We start from the raw sequence: 15,975 nt of genomic DNA on the forward strand, positions 1-15,975 counted from the left end.
ATAATTCGGCAGCATTTGCTCATCAAAAAAGGGCTAGGAGTATACATGTTTATATCGTTACAGGGTCTGGAGCCAGAGTTGTTTGAAATATTTCATATCATGTTCCACCAGGATTCTTTCCTCTTTTTTTTTTTTTTTTTTTGTCTTTTTAGCTAGACATTCTGGTTGCTTAGAATGTTCTTTCCAAATAGCCTGCAATTATCTTGTTTTAAAACTTCTTTTAAAAAAGCTGTCACCTATGAGCAGGTTGTCCCAGACTTCTGTCCATGAATATCGTGTAGGATGCTCCTAGGAGGCTGTGACTCCCCACAGAGCGTGAGTCACTGGCAAACAAGGCTGAGCGCTGTGTGCGGGGCGACTGGGTGCAGCCGTCCACCAGCTGGCTCAGGGAGAGAGGGCAGCGAAGTGTCAGATTCCCAGGTGGACTCTGCAGTGTGGTGTTGACTGTACTTTATTATTGAGCTGTCTGGTCCATTTCCTTCTGACTCTAATAACAAGTGGTACATTTGGAAGTTGTGGCTAGTTCATTTGTCGTGTTACATCTCCTAATATTTGGCCTGCCGTGACCAGTTTCGCAGTTATGGATGTAAAAACCGAATGGGCTGTTTGTCGTGTGGCTTCACGCCATTCCGCTCAGCAGAAACGATGCTGCAAACACCTCGATGAGTAAGGTTGGGGAGGATGAGGTCGGGAGGTCTAATGGTGGGAGTTAGTTTGCAGCTGCTGCATCTGAACCTGTCGCCAGAGGCAGAGAGCCCCCCTTCACGTTGGCTGCCACCCCAGGCCAGAGCTCTTTAAGGTGCTGGAAAATGGACATCATCAGTGGCCTAAGTTTTTGAGGTCCAAACATGGAATTTCCTAAAGATTGAGGGGCTAAGTGTAATGAGTTTGTTAAAGAATGAGAATACAGTGTGGACTCATGGCATGTCTTAACTTACCTTTTTTTTTTGACAGGCAGAATTAGACAGTGAGAGAGAGACAGAGAGAAAGGTCTTCCTTCAGTTGGTTCACCCCCTAAATGGCTGCTACGGCTGGCGCGCTGCGCCGATCCAACACCAGGAGCCAGGTGCTTCCTCCTGGTCTCCCATGGGGTCCAGGGCCCAAGCACTTGGGTCATCCTCCACTGCCTTCCCTGGCCTCAGCAGAGAGCTGGCCTGGAAGAGGAGCAACTGGGACAGAACCGGCGCCCAACCGGGACTAGAACCCGGGGTGCTGGCGCCACAGGTAGAGGATTAGCCTAGTGAGCCATGGTGCCGGCCCTTTTTTTTTTTTTTTTTTTAAGATTTACTTATTTGTTTACATGAGAGGCAGAGTTACAGACAGGGAGAGACAGGGAGAAAGGTCTTCCATTCGCTAGTTCACTCCCCAAATGGTTGCAACGGCTGGAGCTGAACTGATCTGAAGCCATGAACCAGGAGCTTCTTCTAGGTCTGCCATGTTGGGTGCAGGGACTCAAGCACTTGGGCCATCTTCCACTGATTTCCCAGACACATTAGCAGGGAGCTGGATCAGAAGGGGAGCAGCCAGGCATGAGTCAGCACCATACGGGATGCTGGCATCGCAGGCGGAGGCTTAACCTGTTACACCACAGCGCCGACCCCTGTCGTAACCTATCTGACCTCATCCCTCTACCTGTACTGGATCAGCTTTCAGACATTTCTGACTTTCTTTGCCCTTTAACTTACATTGGAAATACAGCTGATTCGTGGATTACTGCACAGCATCTGAAGAACCAGTAAGTCTGACGGACATGTAACTGCACCTGTGGCCCTTGTCTTTTTCAGGAAAGGAAAAGAAGTGCCCCCCTCATTCAAGCAGTTTTTCAGTAGCTCTCTGGCTTTGGTGCAGATCAACCTCTCTGGCACCAAATTGTCTCCTGAGCCCTTAAAGTGAGTGATGAATTTATTTTCTCCAGAGCTTTGAAAGTTTAATTTGTTATTACGGTTGCGTTTGAGGGGAGGGGAAAGACGGATGATTGAGGCCACAGAGGCCAAGGAGCATTCCCTTCCCCTCTGCGGCACGGTTTTTAAAAGGATATTGTCTTCTGTTATTGCATCTGCTATGGGAAGGGTTCCCCTTGGCTTGTGACCTTGGCAGTAGCCACTTACCTGCCGAAGTTGTGATTCAGGTACTATTGCCTTTATGTTAACTCTGTTCAGTCCATTGTAGGCGTGTGTGTGGATGTGTGGATGTTCAGTCTAAGAATTTTTACTGACAGTCATAGTGGAGCTATGGTGTATGTGCAGCAGAATCAGTCTGTAGATGCTGTGGTTTCTGAATTACCCAATCAGGACAGGGTATCTGTCTGACTTTTATTTGGCAGGCAACTTTTTTTTTTATAAAGATTTATTTGTTTATATGAAAGACTGAGTTACAGAGAAAGAGAGAGAGAGAGAGGTCGTCCTTCTGCTGGTTTACTCCCCAGATGGCTACAGTGGCTTGAGTTGAACTGATCTGAAGCCAGGGGCCAGGAGCTTTTCCTGGGTCTCCCTTGTGGGTACAGGGGCCCAAGCACTTGGGCCATCTTCCACTGCTTTCCCAGGCCATAGCGGAGAGCTAGATCGGAAGAGGAGCTGCCAGGACTTGAACCAGTGCTCATATAGGGCGCCAACATTACAGGTGGAGACTTTAACCTTCTATGCCACAGCGCTGGCCCCAGATGGCAGCCAACTTATGTGATAGTGTAGTATCCCTAGCATAGGTGGAGTGATGAAGTTAAAGTTTTTAGTTAAATTGAGGTTTGAGAATAATCACTATTAAATAAACACTATTGTCAGAAAGAATCAAAAGTTGTTTTCAAATTGTTATGGTTCTGAACATTGACAGATACATGCTCTGACATATACACAGATTTCTCCTTTCCTTAGCTAATGTGTACATCAGCATTTTTTCCTTGGTAATTCATGTGGAATGCCAAAATCAACATCTGTTATAATTTTTACCAGAAAATTAATCTTCATATAATTTATATAATTTGTAAATTGCCTTTTTTCTCTTTTTTTCTTTTTTTTGAGAAGTGTGAGATTCTTATAGTACTGCACAGTTAAAGCAATGGATACCTTTAAGAAAAGTAGATCCAGCTAAATAAAGTCTGATGTTACAGTGGGCTTTTTGTTTTTTAATGTTGAATTGATATATGTGAAGTCTGTAAATGTAACAGCCATAAATAACAAATGCTTCATGATTTGGCTGTTTATATAAATATTAAAAAGGCTGTCAGAATCAGTATCCTCAATGGGGGTGGAGTTTCCTTTATAATCACAAATTATAATTTATAATTTAATATCCATCGGTGAGTATTCAATGAGCATTTACAGTGTGTGAGATACTTTGGAGGCGCTGCACAGAGAGTGAAGCCCACCACCACCTTGTCCTTACAGTGTGTGGGCCTAGTTTTGGTGGTAGCTTTACTAATGGTCCATAGTATTATAATCTTTTAATGTATTGAGCCCTGTGTAACACAGCATAACTCTGCATTGGTTAACATAATTGCTAATATTCACTAGTGCTCACCATAGCAACACTGGGTCTTTATTATACACACAAACTTGTCAACATTGTGCTTTAAATACCCTTTGTAAATTTTTTTTTAAAAGATTATTTTACTTATTTGAAAGACAGAGTCACAGAGAGTGGTAGAGACAGAGAGAGAGGTCTTCCATCCACTGGTTCACTCCCTAGATGGCTGCAAGGGCCAGAGCTGGGCCAATCCAAAGCCAGGAGCCAGGAGCTTCTTTGGGTCTCCCACGCGTGTGCAGGGGCCCAAGGACCTGGGCCATTTTCTACTGCTTTCGCATGTGTGCATATATGAGTCTTTTGTTTGAATCCTACTTGGTGGTGTTGGACTCTATAGAATTGATTTGTAAAAATAGAGTTTTCCTTAGATTTGATGTCCAGGTGATGAGTCCAGTCTCTTTAATGTAGCTATGGAGCTGGACAGCAGGATTCTGAACCCTTATTCAAGACCCGTGCCTTCTCTTGTCCAGCACTGGGTGCCTTGTCCCACGTCCCTAGGTCCTTTAATAAACCCTTGAGTAAGCCCATCTAGGTAAAATTGACATCCTGACATGCCATGCAGCCTGATTTCCCCACCGCCATATTCCTTCGGGAAAACCAGCTTCACTTTGCTACTGTAATAACAATTGCTAATAACATTCTAAACATTAGCAAAGCTCTTCTGACGCAGACACAGGTGGGAATTTATCTGGGATGAACAGTTTAGTTTCAGTACGCAATTAGGTGTGCCATTGGTTTCTTTGCATAGGAGCAGGGATCCTGCCAGGTTTTATATTTATGATGGACTTGCTGCCCGTCAGATGCAAGAATACCATAAACGCCATTATGCCAGTACTGTTAGTGGGTGGCAGAAGCTCAGTTGGCATTTTAAAGAGTGAGAGACTGCTTGGTGCTTGACCTGTCATTTAGAAAAGCGCTCCTCTTTTGAGGGCTCTCTTCGGTGTGTTTGCACATTTTTTTTGGTGCACCGTGCAAAATTTGTCTCTAACGTGCGCATTTCTTCCCCTCAGAGCGCTGTTGTTGGGCCTGGCTTGTAATCACAGCCTGAAAGGGGTTTCTCTGGATCTCAGCAATTGCGAGGTAAGAATCCCTTTATGCTCGGGAGTAGATAATAGCCTCCAAATTGCTTTGCCTTTCTCTTGGGGGAAAAAAATGTGATACTGTTAATCCACAGTGTAGAAATGAAGCAGAAAAACATCCATTATGCAAGTTTCAGATGTTCTGTGTTTCGTGTTTTATCTGCAGACAGCCTGAGAACACCGTTCAGGAAGCATTCAAGTGTGTTTTTAATGAATTCCGGCCCCCGCCCTTAGTGTACGTTGCCCAAGTGTCTTCTGATGAGGTCTTGAGATAGCAACCTGTAAAGTGGTTTTATCATCGTGAAAGTGAACTTACAGCTTTCGCTGCTGGGGACAGATGTGTATCTCCTAACTTGGCTTTGGAGAGTGCAAAAGAGAATGACTGTGTTGTTGTTAATTTTAATTTTTAATATCTTGATTTAAAACAAGCTACCTCTTGAAATTTCAGCAATTCTAAACACCCCTATCTATCAAGGAGCCCACAGTCAAGTATTGAGACTAAAACCACCTGCCTTTTAACAGGTACCCACACCTTCACTGCCTTGAAACTTTTAGATTTTATGGAAATTAGTAAGAAAATACCAAGGTGCAGGGCACTGAGTTGTCTTCAGAATCCCGCTGGGCCCACAGTGTCAAGCCCATCTCTGGTCAGGAGTGGCAGTAGAAGTGGGTGTCTCCTCCTCCCCGCTCTGGGCTCGCATGCCCTCTTTTCTCGCCTCCAGAAACTCTCCTACTGAATCCTTCCTCCCCAGGGCCTCTTCTCCTTGAGGACGCCGTTAAGCCCAGTCTCTTGTGTAATTGCACGTGCATCGGACACAGGCTGTGCAATCCTGGGAGGATTAATTGAATATCAGAATCCCAATGTCTGTACTTGCAAAATGGAGATCGCATTAGCACCTCCCCCCGGGGAGTTGTCATGGGGCTTAAAGGAGCTCTTGTTTGAACAGTGCTCCTTGGCGTATCGGGGTACATGAATGAAGGTGTGTGCTTTTGTTGATCTCCTGCCTGCCCGCTGACTTTCTGCTCTGACTGCCTCCACCTTCATGCTCCTGTCCTTTGCTGATTGTCCAGCACTAAGTGACAGTGACAAGTGTCAGTCAGCATGTGTCTCATGTGGTGATTACCCTGGCTCCTGTGTGTTCTCCCAGCCAGACGCAGTTTTCTGGAGGCGAGATTTGTGTCGTACTTTGTGTTTGTTTCCTTGCCTCCCGACGGAGTAGTGGCACCAGCCAACATTAAACTCTGAAGAAGATGGACACCCTCTCGAGTTCTAGAAACTGACACTGTAGCTCATGAGTCGTTAGAGTTCTTCATTAGGTCTGAGCTGCAATAAACACCAGTTTTGTGCTTCCCTAGTCTTGTCCTGAAAAAAGCAAAGCCAAACCTTGAAAAACACTGTAAAGTAGAAGCCAAATCTAGTAATTCAAATTGATTATTCATTTACCAGCACTTTCTAAAGGACACATGCCATTACATTTTATTTTAATTGGAAGAAGGTTTAGATAAAGGGGGATGGGAAGGTTATTTTATCAAAGAGAGCAAGTTGGTATAAACTGGTCTGCTGTGTCAGATCGAACCACTGGATGAGAAATGAAACCCTATGTGGCGGCCGGTGCCACGGCTCACTAGGCTAATCCTCCGCCTTGCGGCGCCAGCACACCGGGTTCTAGTCCCGGTCGGGGCGCCAGATTCTGTCCCGGTTGCCCCTTTTCCAGGCCAGCCCTCTGCTGTGGCCAGGGAGTGCAGTGGAGGATGGCCCAAGTCCTTGGGCCCTGCACCCCATGGGAGACCAGGATAAGTACCTGGCTCCTGCCTTCGGATCAGCGCGGTGCGCCGGCTGCAGTGCGCCAGCTGTGGCGGCCATTGGAGGGTGAACCAACGGCAAAGGAAGACCTTTCTCTCTGTCTCTCTCTCTCACTGTCCACTCTGCCTGTCAAAAAAAAAAAAAAAAAAAAAAAAAAAAAGAAACCCTATGTGGCTTCACTGTCCTGGTTAAAACTCTTTACTGCTGCTGGGCTTACACGGTTCATTTAATTCTTTTCTAAACCTGGAATGGGCATCAGGGGTCATGTGGTTTCCATATCTGTGGATGAACAAACCGAGGTGCAGAGAACCTGAAATAATCCACTTGTGGCACAGCCATGATGAAAATGCGCTGACCCTGATTCTCTGTTGTTCGTAATAATCTGGGCAGCGGTCATTATTAGGATGTTAAGGATGTTTAGACATTTTCTTCTCAAATAAGTTGATAGGGCCCTGTGCCCTGAGAATGCTGCCTCATGTTGCATAGCTCTTTTGTGATCTACTGGAGATAACTTTCAAAAACAGTTTAATAGGTGAACCCTCTAAAAATGGCCTTTTTTTAATGAGAAGATGGCAACTCTGGCAATTTCATAAGATTCAACCCGCTTGCCGGTAGACCTTTCCTTAGGGATTTTTTTTTTTTTAACTAAGGAAGGAATCCAGATCAAATGATGAATCTCTGATAGGAGCATTGGCCAAATTCCAACTGTAGAGTTCGATTTATTGATTATATGGTATATTGATCCTGCAGAGATAGGGAAGCCTTCAGGTTATCTCAGTCCCATCGTCTCCCAGAGTTTTATAGCTTAAATCACAGTTCTGCAGACCACATCTTCTTTAGTTTTTTTTAAGATTATTTATTTGAAAGAGTTAGAGACAGAGACATAGATTTTCCATCTGCTGGCTTACTCCCTAGAGGGATACAATGGCCAGGGCTGGGCCAGGCCAAAACAAGGAGCCAGACCCTTCATCTGGGTCTCCCACGTGGGTAGCAGGAGCCCGAGCACTTGGGTTGTCTTCTGCTATTTTCCCCGGACCGTTAGCAGAGAGCTGGATCGGAAGTAGAGCAGCCAGGACACGAACTGGCTCCTATATGGGCTACAGGTGTTGTAGGCAGTGGCTTTACCCACTACATCACAACACTGACCCCAACGGCATTCACAAAGTCACACATTATAATGGTGCTCTTGAAAATTGGCGAAGCGCAAAATTATTTCTCTAAACTACATTGTCGTGTTTTGGCACATTTTGTTCTTGGGCTCGATGTCCGAGTTTAGCTAGGTTTCAAACCGCTGTTCTTTGTGATACAGTAAACCTCTCCTGAAATGCGCTGGGATTAGGATAGCATCCTTGCCGGAGCATCACCTCCCTGAGTATTCGTGCTTAATCCTCCACCACCTCTGTGCAGTGCTACACAGTTCATGCAGCGCTTTTCCAAAGAGGCTTCTGATAACCTGGAAGTTTCCAATCTTGCCTCTGTGTGTTTCCTTTCTGCCCATTCTCTAACTGGTCACACTGTCAGCGTTTACCCATCAAAATCATGACGCATCCAGCACTTCACTGTCCCCAGAGACCAGATAAATTGACTCTTGAAATTCCCAGAGTGATGGGGAATGGAAGTTCTCCCTGACGCCGTGATTGTCTGGGGAGGAAGCAGACTGATGGGTCTGTGAACTGCCTTGTGTCCCAGCATGGGGACGTGGGGCTGGAGACTCTGCAGGACCCTAGCAACGGACATTTCAGGAGGTCCAAGTTTTGTGTTCTTCAGAAGTGTGTTTTTTTTTTTTATTTTTAAAATTTATTTGACAGAGTTACAAACAGTGAGAGAGACAGAGAGAAAGGTCTTCCTTCAGTTGGTTCACCCCCCAAATGGCAGCTATGGCCGGCACTGCAGCGATCTGAAGCCAGGAGCCAGGTGCTTCTCCTGGTCTCCCATGGGGTGCAGGGCCCAAGGACTTGGACCATCCTCCACTGCACTCCTGGGCCATAGCAGAGAGCTGGACTGGAAGAGGGGCAACCGGGACTAGAACTGGCACCCATATGGGATGCCGGTGCTGCAGGCAGAGGATTAACCAAGTGAGCCATGGCACTGGCCCCTAGAAGTGTGTTTTCTTCATATTTGCTTTATTTATCTGAAAGTCAGAGTTGCAGAGAAAAGGAGAGCTAGAGGGAGAGAGCTTCCGTGTGCTGGTTCACTCCCCAGATGGCCGCAGTGGCTGCAGCGGCCGGGGCGGGCAGACCTGGCCACTGAGAGTCTCGGGCCTCCTCTGGGAGCTTTCTGTGCAGCAGTCTATCCATGCTACTGGGTGTCTTTTTATGTTTATAAGTGGGAAACTTACTTTGCTATGAAATTCCTCCCATGCAGAATTTTTGATTCAGATTTGCTTTTTCTTTTGGAATGGAAAAATCCAGCGACTGATTTTAAATCCGGTTCGTTACAAGGACCATCAAAGGAAAACGTCCGTCTTCTAGATGGTGGCTGAGTTTTTTGGGAGGGCAGAGGAGAGGAATGTTAGAGTGGTAATTAAAGGGTCTGGATAGTAAGTGTAGAATAACTGTCCTGAAGCAGATTGCTGTCACCTTGGGCTAGATCTTTTACTGTTCATTGCTGTCTCTCCTGGCTAGTCTGTTCTCAGGGTATTTGCATATTCTCCTGGAGAGGAACGAGAGAGGAGAGTTCTCCTTGCTATTTTTAAAAAGCACCATGTGGTTATTTATGAAGTAGGGAGTGCTGATCTACATTATAGATATCATCACTATTTGGAGAATTAAAATTTTGTTCGATTTGCTTCTCGATCTGTGAGGCTAAGGCAATAAATACATACAGAAATTAACCTCACATGTGTAGCACCTTCTCCGTTTACAGAAGCAAAAAACAATCGAATGTTTCTGAAAGTATTTCACGTTAATTAGGTTATCACCTCCTTTGATTTTTCCAGTCCCCAAAAGCAATAACTATTTTGTGTAAGAAAATGACTGAAAGTGGCTGTTGGAGACTGGAGAGTGCCGTGGCCAAGGGCAGGCACCTGGGAATCCAGGCCCCATCGGACGCTCAGCCAGTTCCGTTGCTTTCAACTGATGGGCCTCTGTGTGTCTCGTGTTGAGTGGGCACACCGACAGTTTCTGGAAATAACACTGATGCAGCACCACAGTGCTGCCTGACATGTGGGAGCTGTTGTCTGGCAGGAAGAGAATTCATATGGGAAATCCTTATTTTGCATGTCAGCATTTATAGCTTAGCTCAGTACTGCCTCTCTACAACTTTTTATTCAGAAGCTTTACTTCGTCTTTACCAAGACGTTTTTTAGAATTGCCTGTAGAGCTGCTTTGTGTCTCTCCAGAACAGTCTAGTTAACTTCCAGTCACCCCTTTCTTGGACACAAAACAGTCTGACCCTGCAGGACCAGATCTATCTCTGGCCTGTGGCTAATCCTGATTCACACACAAAGGCTAAAGACTTAGCGTCAGTGCAGATATTCAATAAAATGTGTGTGCTGTGACTTCGAGGTTGGTTCCAAAGTAAGAGTTTGAAAACCATTTGAGGTGGTGCTAGTGACACTGGTGTTGGTCTGCATTCTTCTCACACACCTCTCTGCTGAAGAGGGCAGTGGATGTAGGATTCTGGTTGTTTGAAAAAGTTGTCTTACTTCATAGCCACATCTCAAAGAGTGGATAAATGCTGTAACCGAATTCTCCAGGCTCAGTCTCCTTTCCAGGGAGAGAAAAGCATCTGATACCTCAGAGAAGAAGCAAAGCCTAATTATAGCTGAGGATTAGTTGCAAGTGTGGATGGGGCAGTTAGTTCTTTTAAGGAGAAGTTGTTGTATGGTTCATTATGTAATTCATTGAAATCGATGATGAGTAGATTGAAGAATGCTAGGGATTGACATTTGTCATGAGTAGGACGTTGTAGCAGGTGGATAGGAACCTTCCAGGCAGTTCCGTTCAGGGGCTTTGAGGCGAGCATCCTGTAACTCTTACCTGTGACTTTCCCATCAGGCCGGGCACGGCATGCAGAACTGCAGGTGTTTTACATGTAGGATGCATATGATGCAACGTGATGCACGCAGCTGTTTGCACCTTGGAAATGACTTTGTAGATGTCTTCCTTCGAGACTGAATTGCCATTTGACCTCAAACCCTGAGAATAACTGGATATTTTGAACTGGATATTGTCTAATCATTTTTCTGTCCTTACAGAAAAAAACCTATACTATTTGGTTTTATGTGTGAAAATTTCTCAGGTTACAAGTTATTTTTTTTAAAAAAACTAAAATTAGAACCCCTTATGGAAGGAAAGTAGGTAATTTGGGGGAACATTTTATATTTAATTTCATAATTTCTGCCACATCTTTGGAAAAGACAGATGGTTTTAGGGAAGGAAAGTGAATTATTAAAAATTCTCTCTGGGTTTCAGTTTTCCTTGTATTCCTGGCCCTGTTGTGTGTATTTGAATATTAGATATAACTGCACTGGAATTATCAGCAGCATCTGAAATGGTTGAGAGGATACTACTCTCTTGAAAGAAACATGATTTTATTTATAACATTTCAAAGTGTTCAATGCTTCGGTCCCATTTACTTCTCTTTGGTCTTGCTTTCTTTTAAATAATGCTAGTGTGTGGGATCCAAATGAGGGTAATTTAAAAACCAGTTTTACATGCACACATGCAGATAGAGCCTCTAATTATGCAAATTCATTTAAAAGGATTTTCATTTACAGTAATAGAAAAGTTTTTACTATTTTGGGAAAGCTATAGCTTTTTGAGAATTTTAGGCATCTATTAAGCTATGAATTGAGTTGAGTGTTATTGCTAACAGAAGAACATTCTTCAGTTTTTTATTTTTGTTCTGGGAGCTAATTTGAGTAATAAATGCCTTTCTTGACTCTTTGCTTTTTTTTGTATTGTATATTACTTGAGCTTTCAGATTCTTCTCTGTTTCTGTTCTATTTACTGCTGATAATGTGTTCTGTTTTTTTCTTTCTCCTTGGGCTTTCCTTAGCTTGGCCATTGTGTAAGTACTTTAGAAATCAATAAATTAGGATATACTGATATACTTGATTTACTTAAGCACTAAAAAATGTTTTTTTTGTGTTTATGCTACAAGTATTATTAATAAAGAGTATTTATAAAATGAACAGGAAGGAACATATAAATGTTACATGTATTTTCCATTTCCACAAATAGAATATTTTAACTGTATGATACAGTGGTAGAAGATAGAAATTTTCTTGTGAAAATTTTATTTCTCAACAAAGAAATCACTGTCACTAAATATGAAATTGTAAACACTTATGAACTTATGTTTAACTTCCCAAAAGCATCCTCTGTTTTTCATGCTCTGAAAGCCAAATTGTTTCTTTGAAGTGTGTGCTTCAGTGAGTTCTCCCTTTAACTTTGACGTTGCCACTTAGACATTGACTTTCTCAATAAGCTGTGATTGGAATAATGTTCCTCAAAACTGTCATGGGTTTTTTTTTTTTTTTTTTGGTCTTTTGTTTTTGTTATTGTCGATTTGATCTTTAAATTTCCAAGCTATCATAAACTGATACTTTTATGCAATATAATAAGAATGAATTGTTAGAAAAATTTAGAAAGACCTAAAACATTTAAGCCTTTAGTTTGTAGTGATGCAACTGAGGTTTCTGAATGTGAGTGTTTGTGCACAATGTCTGTGGTTAATCGCCTGGGAGCAGTAATGTAGTGTTTGAAGGCTGGCAGCAGTCTGGGACCATGCGCTGAGTAGAAGGGTGCTGATGGAGGCTCAGAGGTGGCACTGATGAGGTGGGCTGGGTGGGGCATTTTGGTAAAGCCGAACATTCCCAAGAGAACACCAAGTGCAGTCTGCCTTCTGTATACTGGGGTTCCCTGTATACAGAACCTGTATACAGAGCCCTGTATACATAACCCAGACATGGGTTGTGTCTGCACCGGACATACACAGATTTTTCTGTTGTCATTATTCCCTAAAGATGACAACTATTTATGTGGCATTTACATTGTATCAGGTACCCGTAGGTTTTTTGCAAATCCTGTGCCATTTGCTATATAAGGGACTTGAGCATCCTTGGATTTTGGTATCCATGGCGGTGTTCTGGAACCAATCCCATGTGGATACTGGGCCACAAACACATTGTGAACTGGGCCAGCGCTCTCACCTGGCAGTAGCTCCAGACTTGAGTTGGAAGCGAGTTTCTCTGAGCAGTCTGCCTCAGTGGGACAATCCCCTGCAGAGTTCAGCTCAGGTGCCACAGCACAGTCTGCTGTCACCTTACAGAGGGGGAATAGCCAAGCTAAAACACACCCTGAGTGAAGGGCGATTTCAGTTATGCGGAATTCTGCCTGTCACACAAAAGCTGGAGAATCGGCATGCTTTGTTTTGGTTCAAGTCACAGAAGAATATTGCATCTGGAGTAGTGCAATGAGGAGCCTTTAAATTCTTACATCAAAACTTGAACACCTGTAAGACGGCCCCTTGTGTTGGTGTAGGAATGTATTTAAATGTTAGTTTTCCTGCATGAATGCAGGACGGGCCATGTTCCTTGTTTTCCTTTTCCTCACTACATAGTTCCTTAAAGAAGCAGAGGGCCTCAGCCTGGGTCACTTTGCATTGCCACCAGAGGCCTTACAGGAGGCTGAATGGAAAACTCAAAGATGTTATGACCACTGCATAATGTTCTTTAGCTTCCTAGGACAGAGGAGAAGTATTGGGTTTCCAGGTTGCCTTTCTCTTTGAAATGATCAGGAAGTGAGATAGGAATTATTATTGACCCTTAGTTTTGCTAGAAACCAATCCTGGTAATAATATTTGCAGCTCATTGAACACGTAGCTCCTCGGTGGCTCAGAGAGTTCACACAGATGGTTTTGTGACCGGCTTTGGTGCCAGCACCTGCTCTGTAGCAGTGAGGCATCCCTCCCTCTCCTGGAGGACACTTGGGGACGGGGCCTCCCTGCAGTGGCTGATGTGCAAAGTTAAGTCTCAACTATCTCTGTGGTGCTTTTGCTGCTACCTGGGGGGAGAGTTTATACCTGAAAGTCAGTAATGATCAAATAAGTCTGCAACTCTCCCATGTCTAAGAGGGATTTGTTAAATTTCCAGAAGCAGAATGAAGCTCTTGTGGGTTGGCGTTCACTGTGTTGCTTGCGATAGGGCTGGTCTGCAGAGTCTGCTCTGTTTCCTTCTCTGATGACTTTAGGGTTTAAGGTTGCATCACATGGCATAGGAAACAGCAACGGGGACTAGTGATTGGCTCTTTACCATTGATAAGCTTCTACTTTATCCTTGGTGCTAAGCTTATTGTGTGACCCTCTTTCTCTCTCTCTGATGTTTAATTTCTTGCGGACACTTCCGGTAGGGTGAAGCTCTTACTTTGTGTTTGCTTGTGTTTCTCTAGCTGAGGTCAGGAGGTGCTCAGGTCTTAGAGGGCTGCATTGCTGAAATCCACAATATCACCAGCTTAGACATCTCTGACAATGGTAAGTCAGAATTCCTGTACTGTTGGGAGTGAATTAGCAAGGGGAAATCATCTAACCTAATCTAGACAATACTTTAAAATATTATTGCATTTCTTGGTTAATAAGACCTGTTAATTTAATGATAGAACTTATTTATAGAGTGAATCCATGCCAAAGTCTTACCAAGTTGATTCCATGGCCAAATATGCAAGGTTTATATATATTTGCATACTCAGTTAAAAAACTTTTAAAAAATACCATTAATACATGGATAAAGATCTAAACTTAAGCTTTTGCATTCTTGAGATAAAAAGATTGCACCCTTGTTTATTTATTCAGAAGCTTGTTTTATTAGCTTTCTTTGTGCTGATTATAGTGGCTTGTTAGTAGGAGCCTGTTCAGTCTGCCTAGACAGGCTTAGCTGTGGTTTCCTACCCGTGAACCGTGTGTTGGAGTCTTCTCTCCCAAAGTGATGGAGGCGGATGAGGCTTTTGGCCAGTGTCCATGCCCAATTCCTGCTGACGCTGTTTAGGTACCAATTATACAAGAGATTTAAATAAGTCTTTGTAAAGAATGAGTTTATCCCTGTGAAATAATAGGACATGAAAAGACAGCAAAGAGTTCCTTTGGAAAAAACAGATTAGAATAATGGGGCCCCCGAGTCTGGTGCAGGCAGCCACCCAGTTGCAATCATCGTGGCCTGATTGTGCCTCAGCGGCGGATTCCTGAATACACATGTGTTCTCATGCTTTGCTTCCTCTGATTCTTTCCAGGTCTAGAATCTGACCTATCTACCTTGATAGTGTGGCTCAGTAAAAACAGATCAATACAACACCTGGCCTTAGGCAAAAATTTTAATAATATGAAATCCAAGTAAGAGTTTTGAATTTTTTTTAATATGACAATGATGAAAATAACCAGCCTCCTGAAAGCTTTTGATTTGATTCCACTGTCCACATCTTTAAAATCTCTTTAGAAATCTGACACCTGTATTGGACAACTTAGTACAGATGATTCAAGATGAAGAATCAGTGAGTATTATTTTCAACACTTTTGACTAAAATCTTTGTTGGTTGCATTGTTATTGATTATTTCTACTGGACTAATGGTGAAATGCTTTCAGATAACTGTCATCTTTTATTGGAAGAAATATTTTTTGTTTAAATAAAATTGTAGAATGTGTTTTAAAATTTGCTTATTCAACTTGTTGCCAATGAAAGAAAGACTGTAAGTACTAGGTTAAAAGAAGTATAAATTTAATAATGGCTTGTCTTTGATATTTGCTTTACTGTTTCCTACTTAAGCTAATGAACTAATGCAAACCCATGGGTTTTTATGAACCAGTTGACTCTCTGACCTTATATAATGCCAGAAAATACCCTATTGCTAATGAGAATTTTATTTATTAACTACAAGAGACTAAGAAAGTTGCTGGGCATCTTAAATTGCTTCTTGAGTTGTAGTAATTCTCGTGTTTTCATCCCCTTTAGCTGCTCCTGACCAAGACTTAGTTCAGGGTAAAGAAGTTCAATTTCAAGTGATGTCTTGTTTGCTCCCCCTTAACATGTGTCAGCAGGAAGCAAGCAGGTTGTAGGGACAAAGTGAGAGGCGCTGTGCCATGACTCCGTTTCCTTTCGCGCTGGTGATCGCCACTTGTATTTCACTGATGCCCTGGAAGGTTTTGTTCTTTTCTTCTCCAAGTCCTATGTGGTCACCACACGCAGTTTTTATGGTTTCTAAAATCCAAATCAGTTTAGTCCTCCCATGAAAAGTCACCCGATTCTTGTTTTGTTGCAGCTACTTGCATAAGTCATCGAGGTGGTTTGTTAGACTAGTTGTGTGAAGGATGTCGTATTTTGAAACAAATGTCATTTTCCCTTCTGAATTCACTCCAGAAAACGGTAGCAAATTCATTCACTGCCACAAGCTAACTTCTCTGAGAAAGCAAAGGGACCAAGGGCAGGAGATGCAGATTCTTCCTCACTGCCCTTGCCAACCCTGTTGGGGGCCACCGGGCCTGGGAGGCAGCAGAAAATTTGTTCCGTTGCCCTCTCTGTGTGTGAACATAATTTCTGACAGGTGTGCTAAAAATGAGACTCGTTACTGTAATGAATGCAGGCA

General features: G+C 43.3%; 1 protein-coding gene across 5 annotated transcripts in view; it reads left to right on the forward strand.

The window, feature by feature from the left end:
• CARMIL1 (capping protein regulator and myosin 1 linker 1) overlaps positions 1 to 15,975 on the forward strand; it is a 317,914-nt gene that overhangs the window by 206,922 nt on the left and 95,017 nt on the right. For all 5 annotated transcript variants that reach the window (XM_017344956.4, XM_089334373.1, XM_089334375.1 and 2 more), the window contains 5 exons: positions 1,785 to 1,889; positions 4,527 to 4,596; positions 13,794 to 13,875; positions 14,628 to 14,727; positions 14,831 to 14,885. In XM_017344956.4, coding sequence (XP_017200445.2) covers positions 1,785 to 1,889; positions 4,527 to 4,596; positions 13,794 to 13,875; positions 14,628 to 14,727; positions 14,831 to 14,885 — 412 coding nt within the window. The remainder of the gene's footprint in view (positions 1 to 1,784; positions 1,890 to 4,526; positions 4,597 to 13,793; positions 13,876 to 14,627; positions 14,728 to 14,830; positions 14,886 to 15,975) is intronic.

The sequence above is a fragment of the Oryctolagus cuniculus genome, chromosome 5 (assembly GCF_051225735.1).
Source record: "Oryctolagus cuniculus isolate XC-2025 breed Fujian yellow rabbit chromosome 5, ASM5122573v1, whole genome shotgun sequence".
Taxonomy (NCBI): Eukaryota; Metazoa; Chordata; class Mammalia; order Lagomorpha; family Leporidae; genus Oryctolagus; species Oryctolagus cuniculus.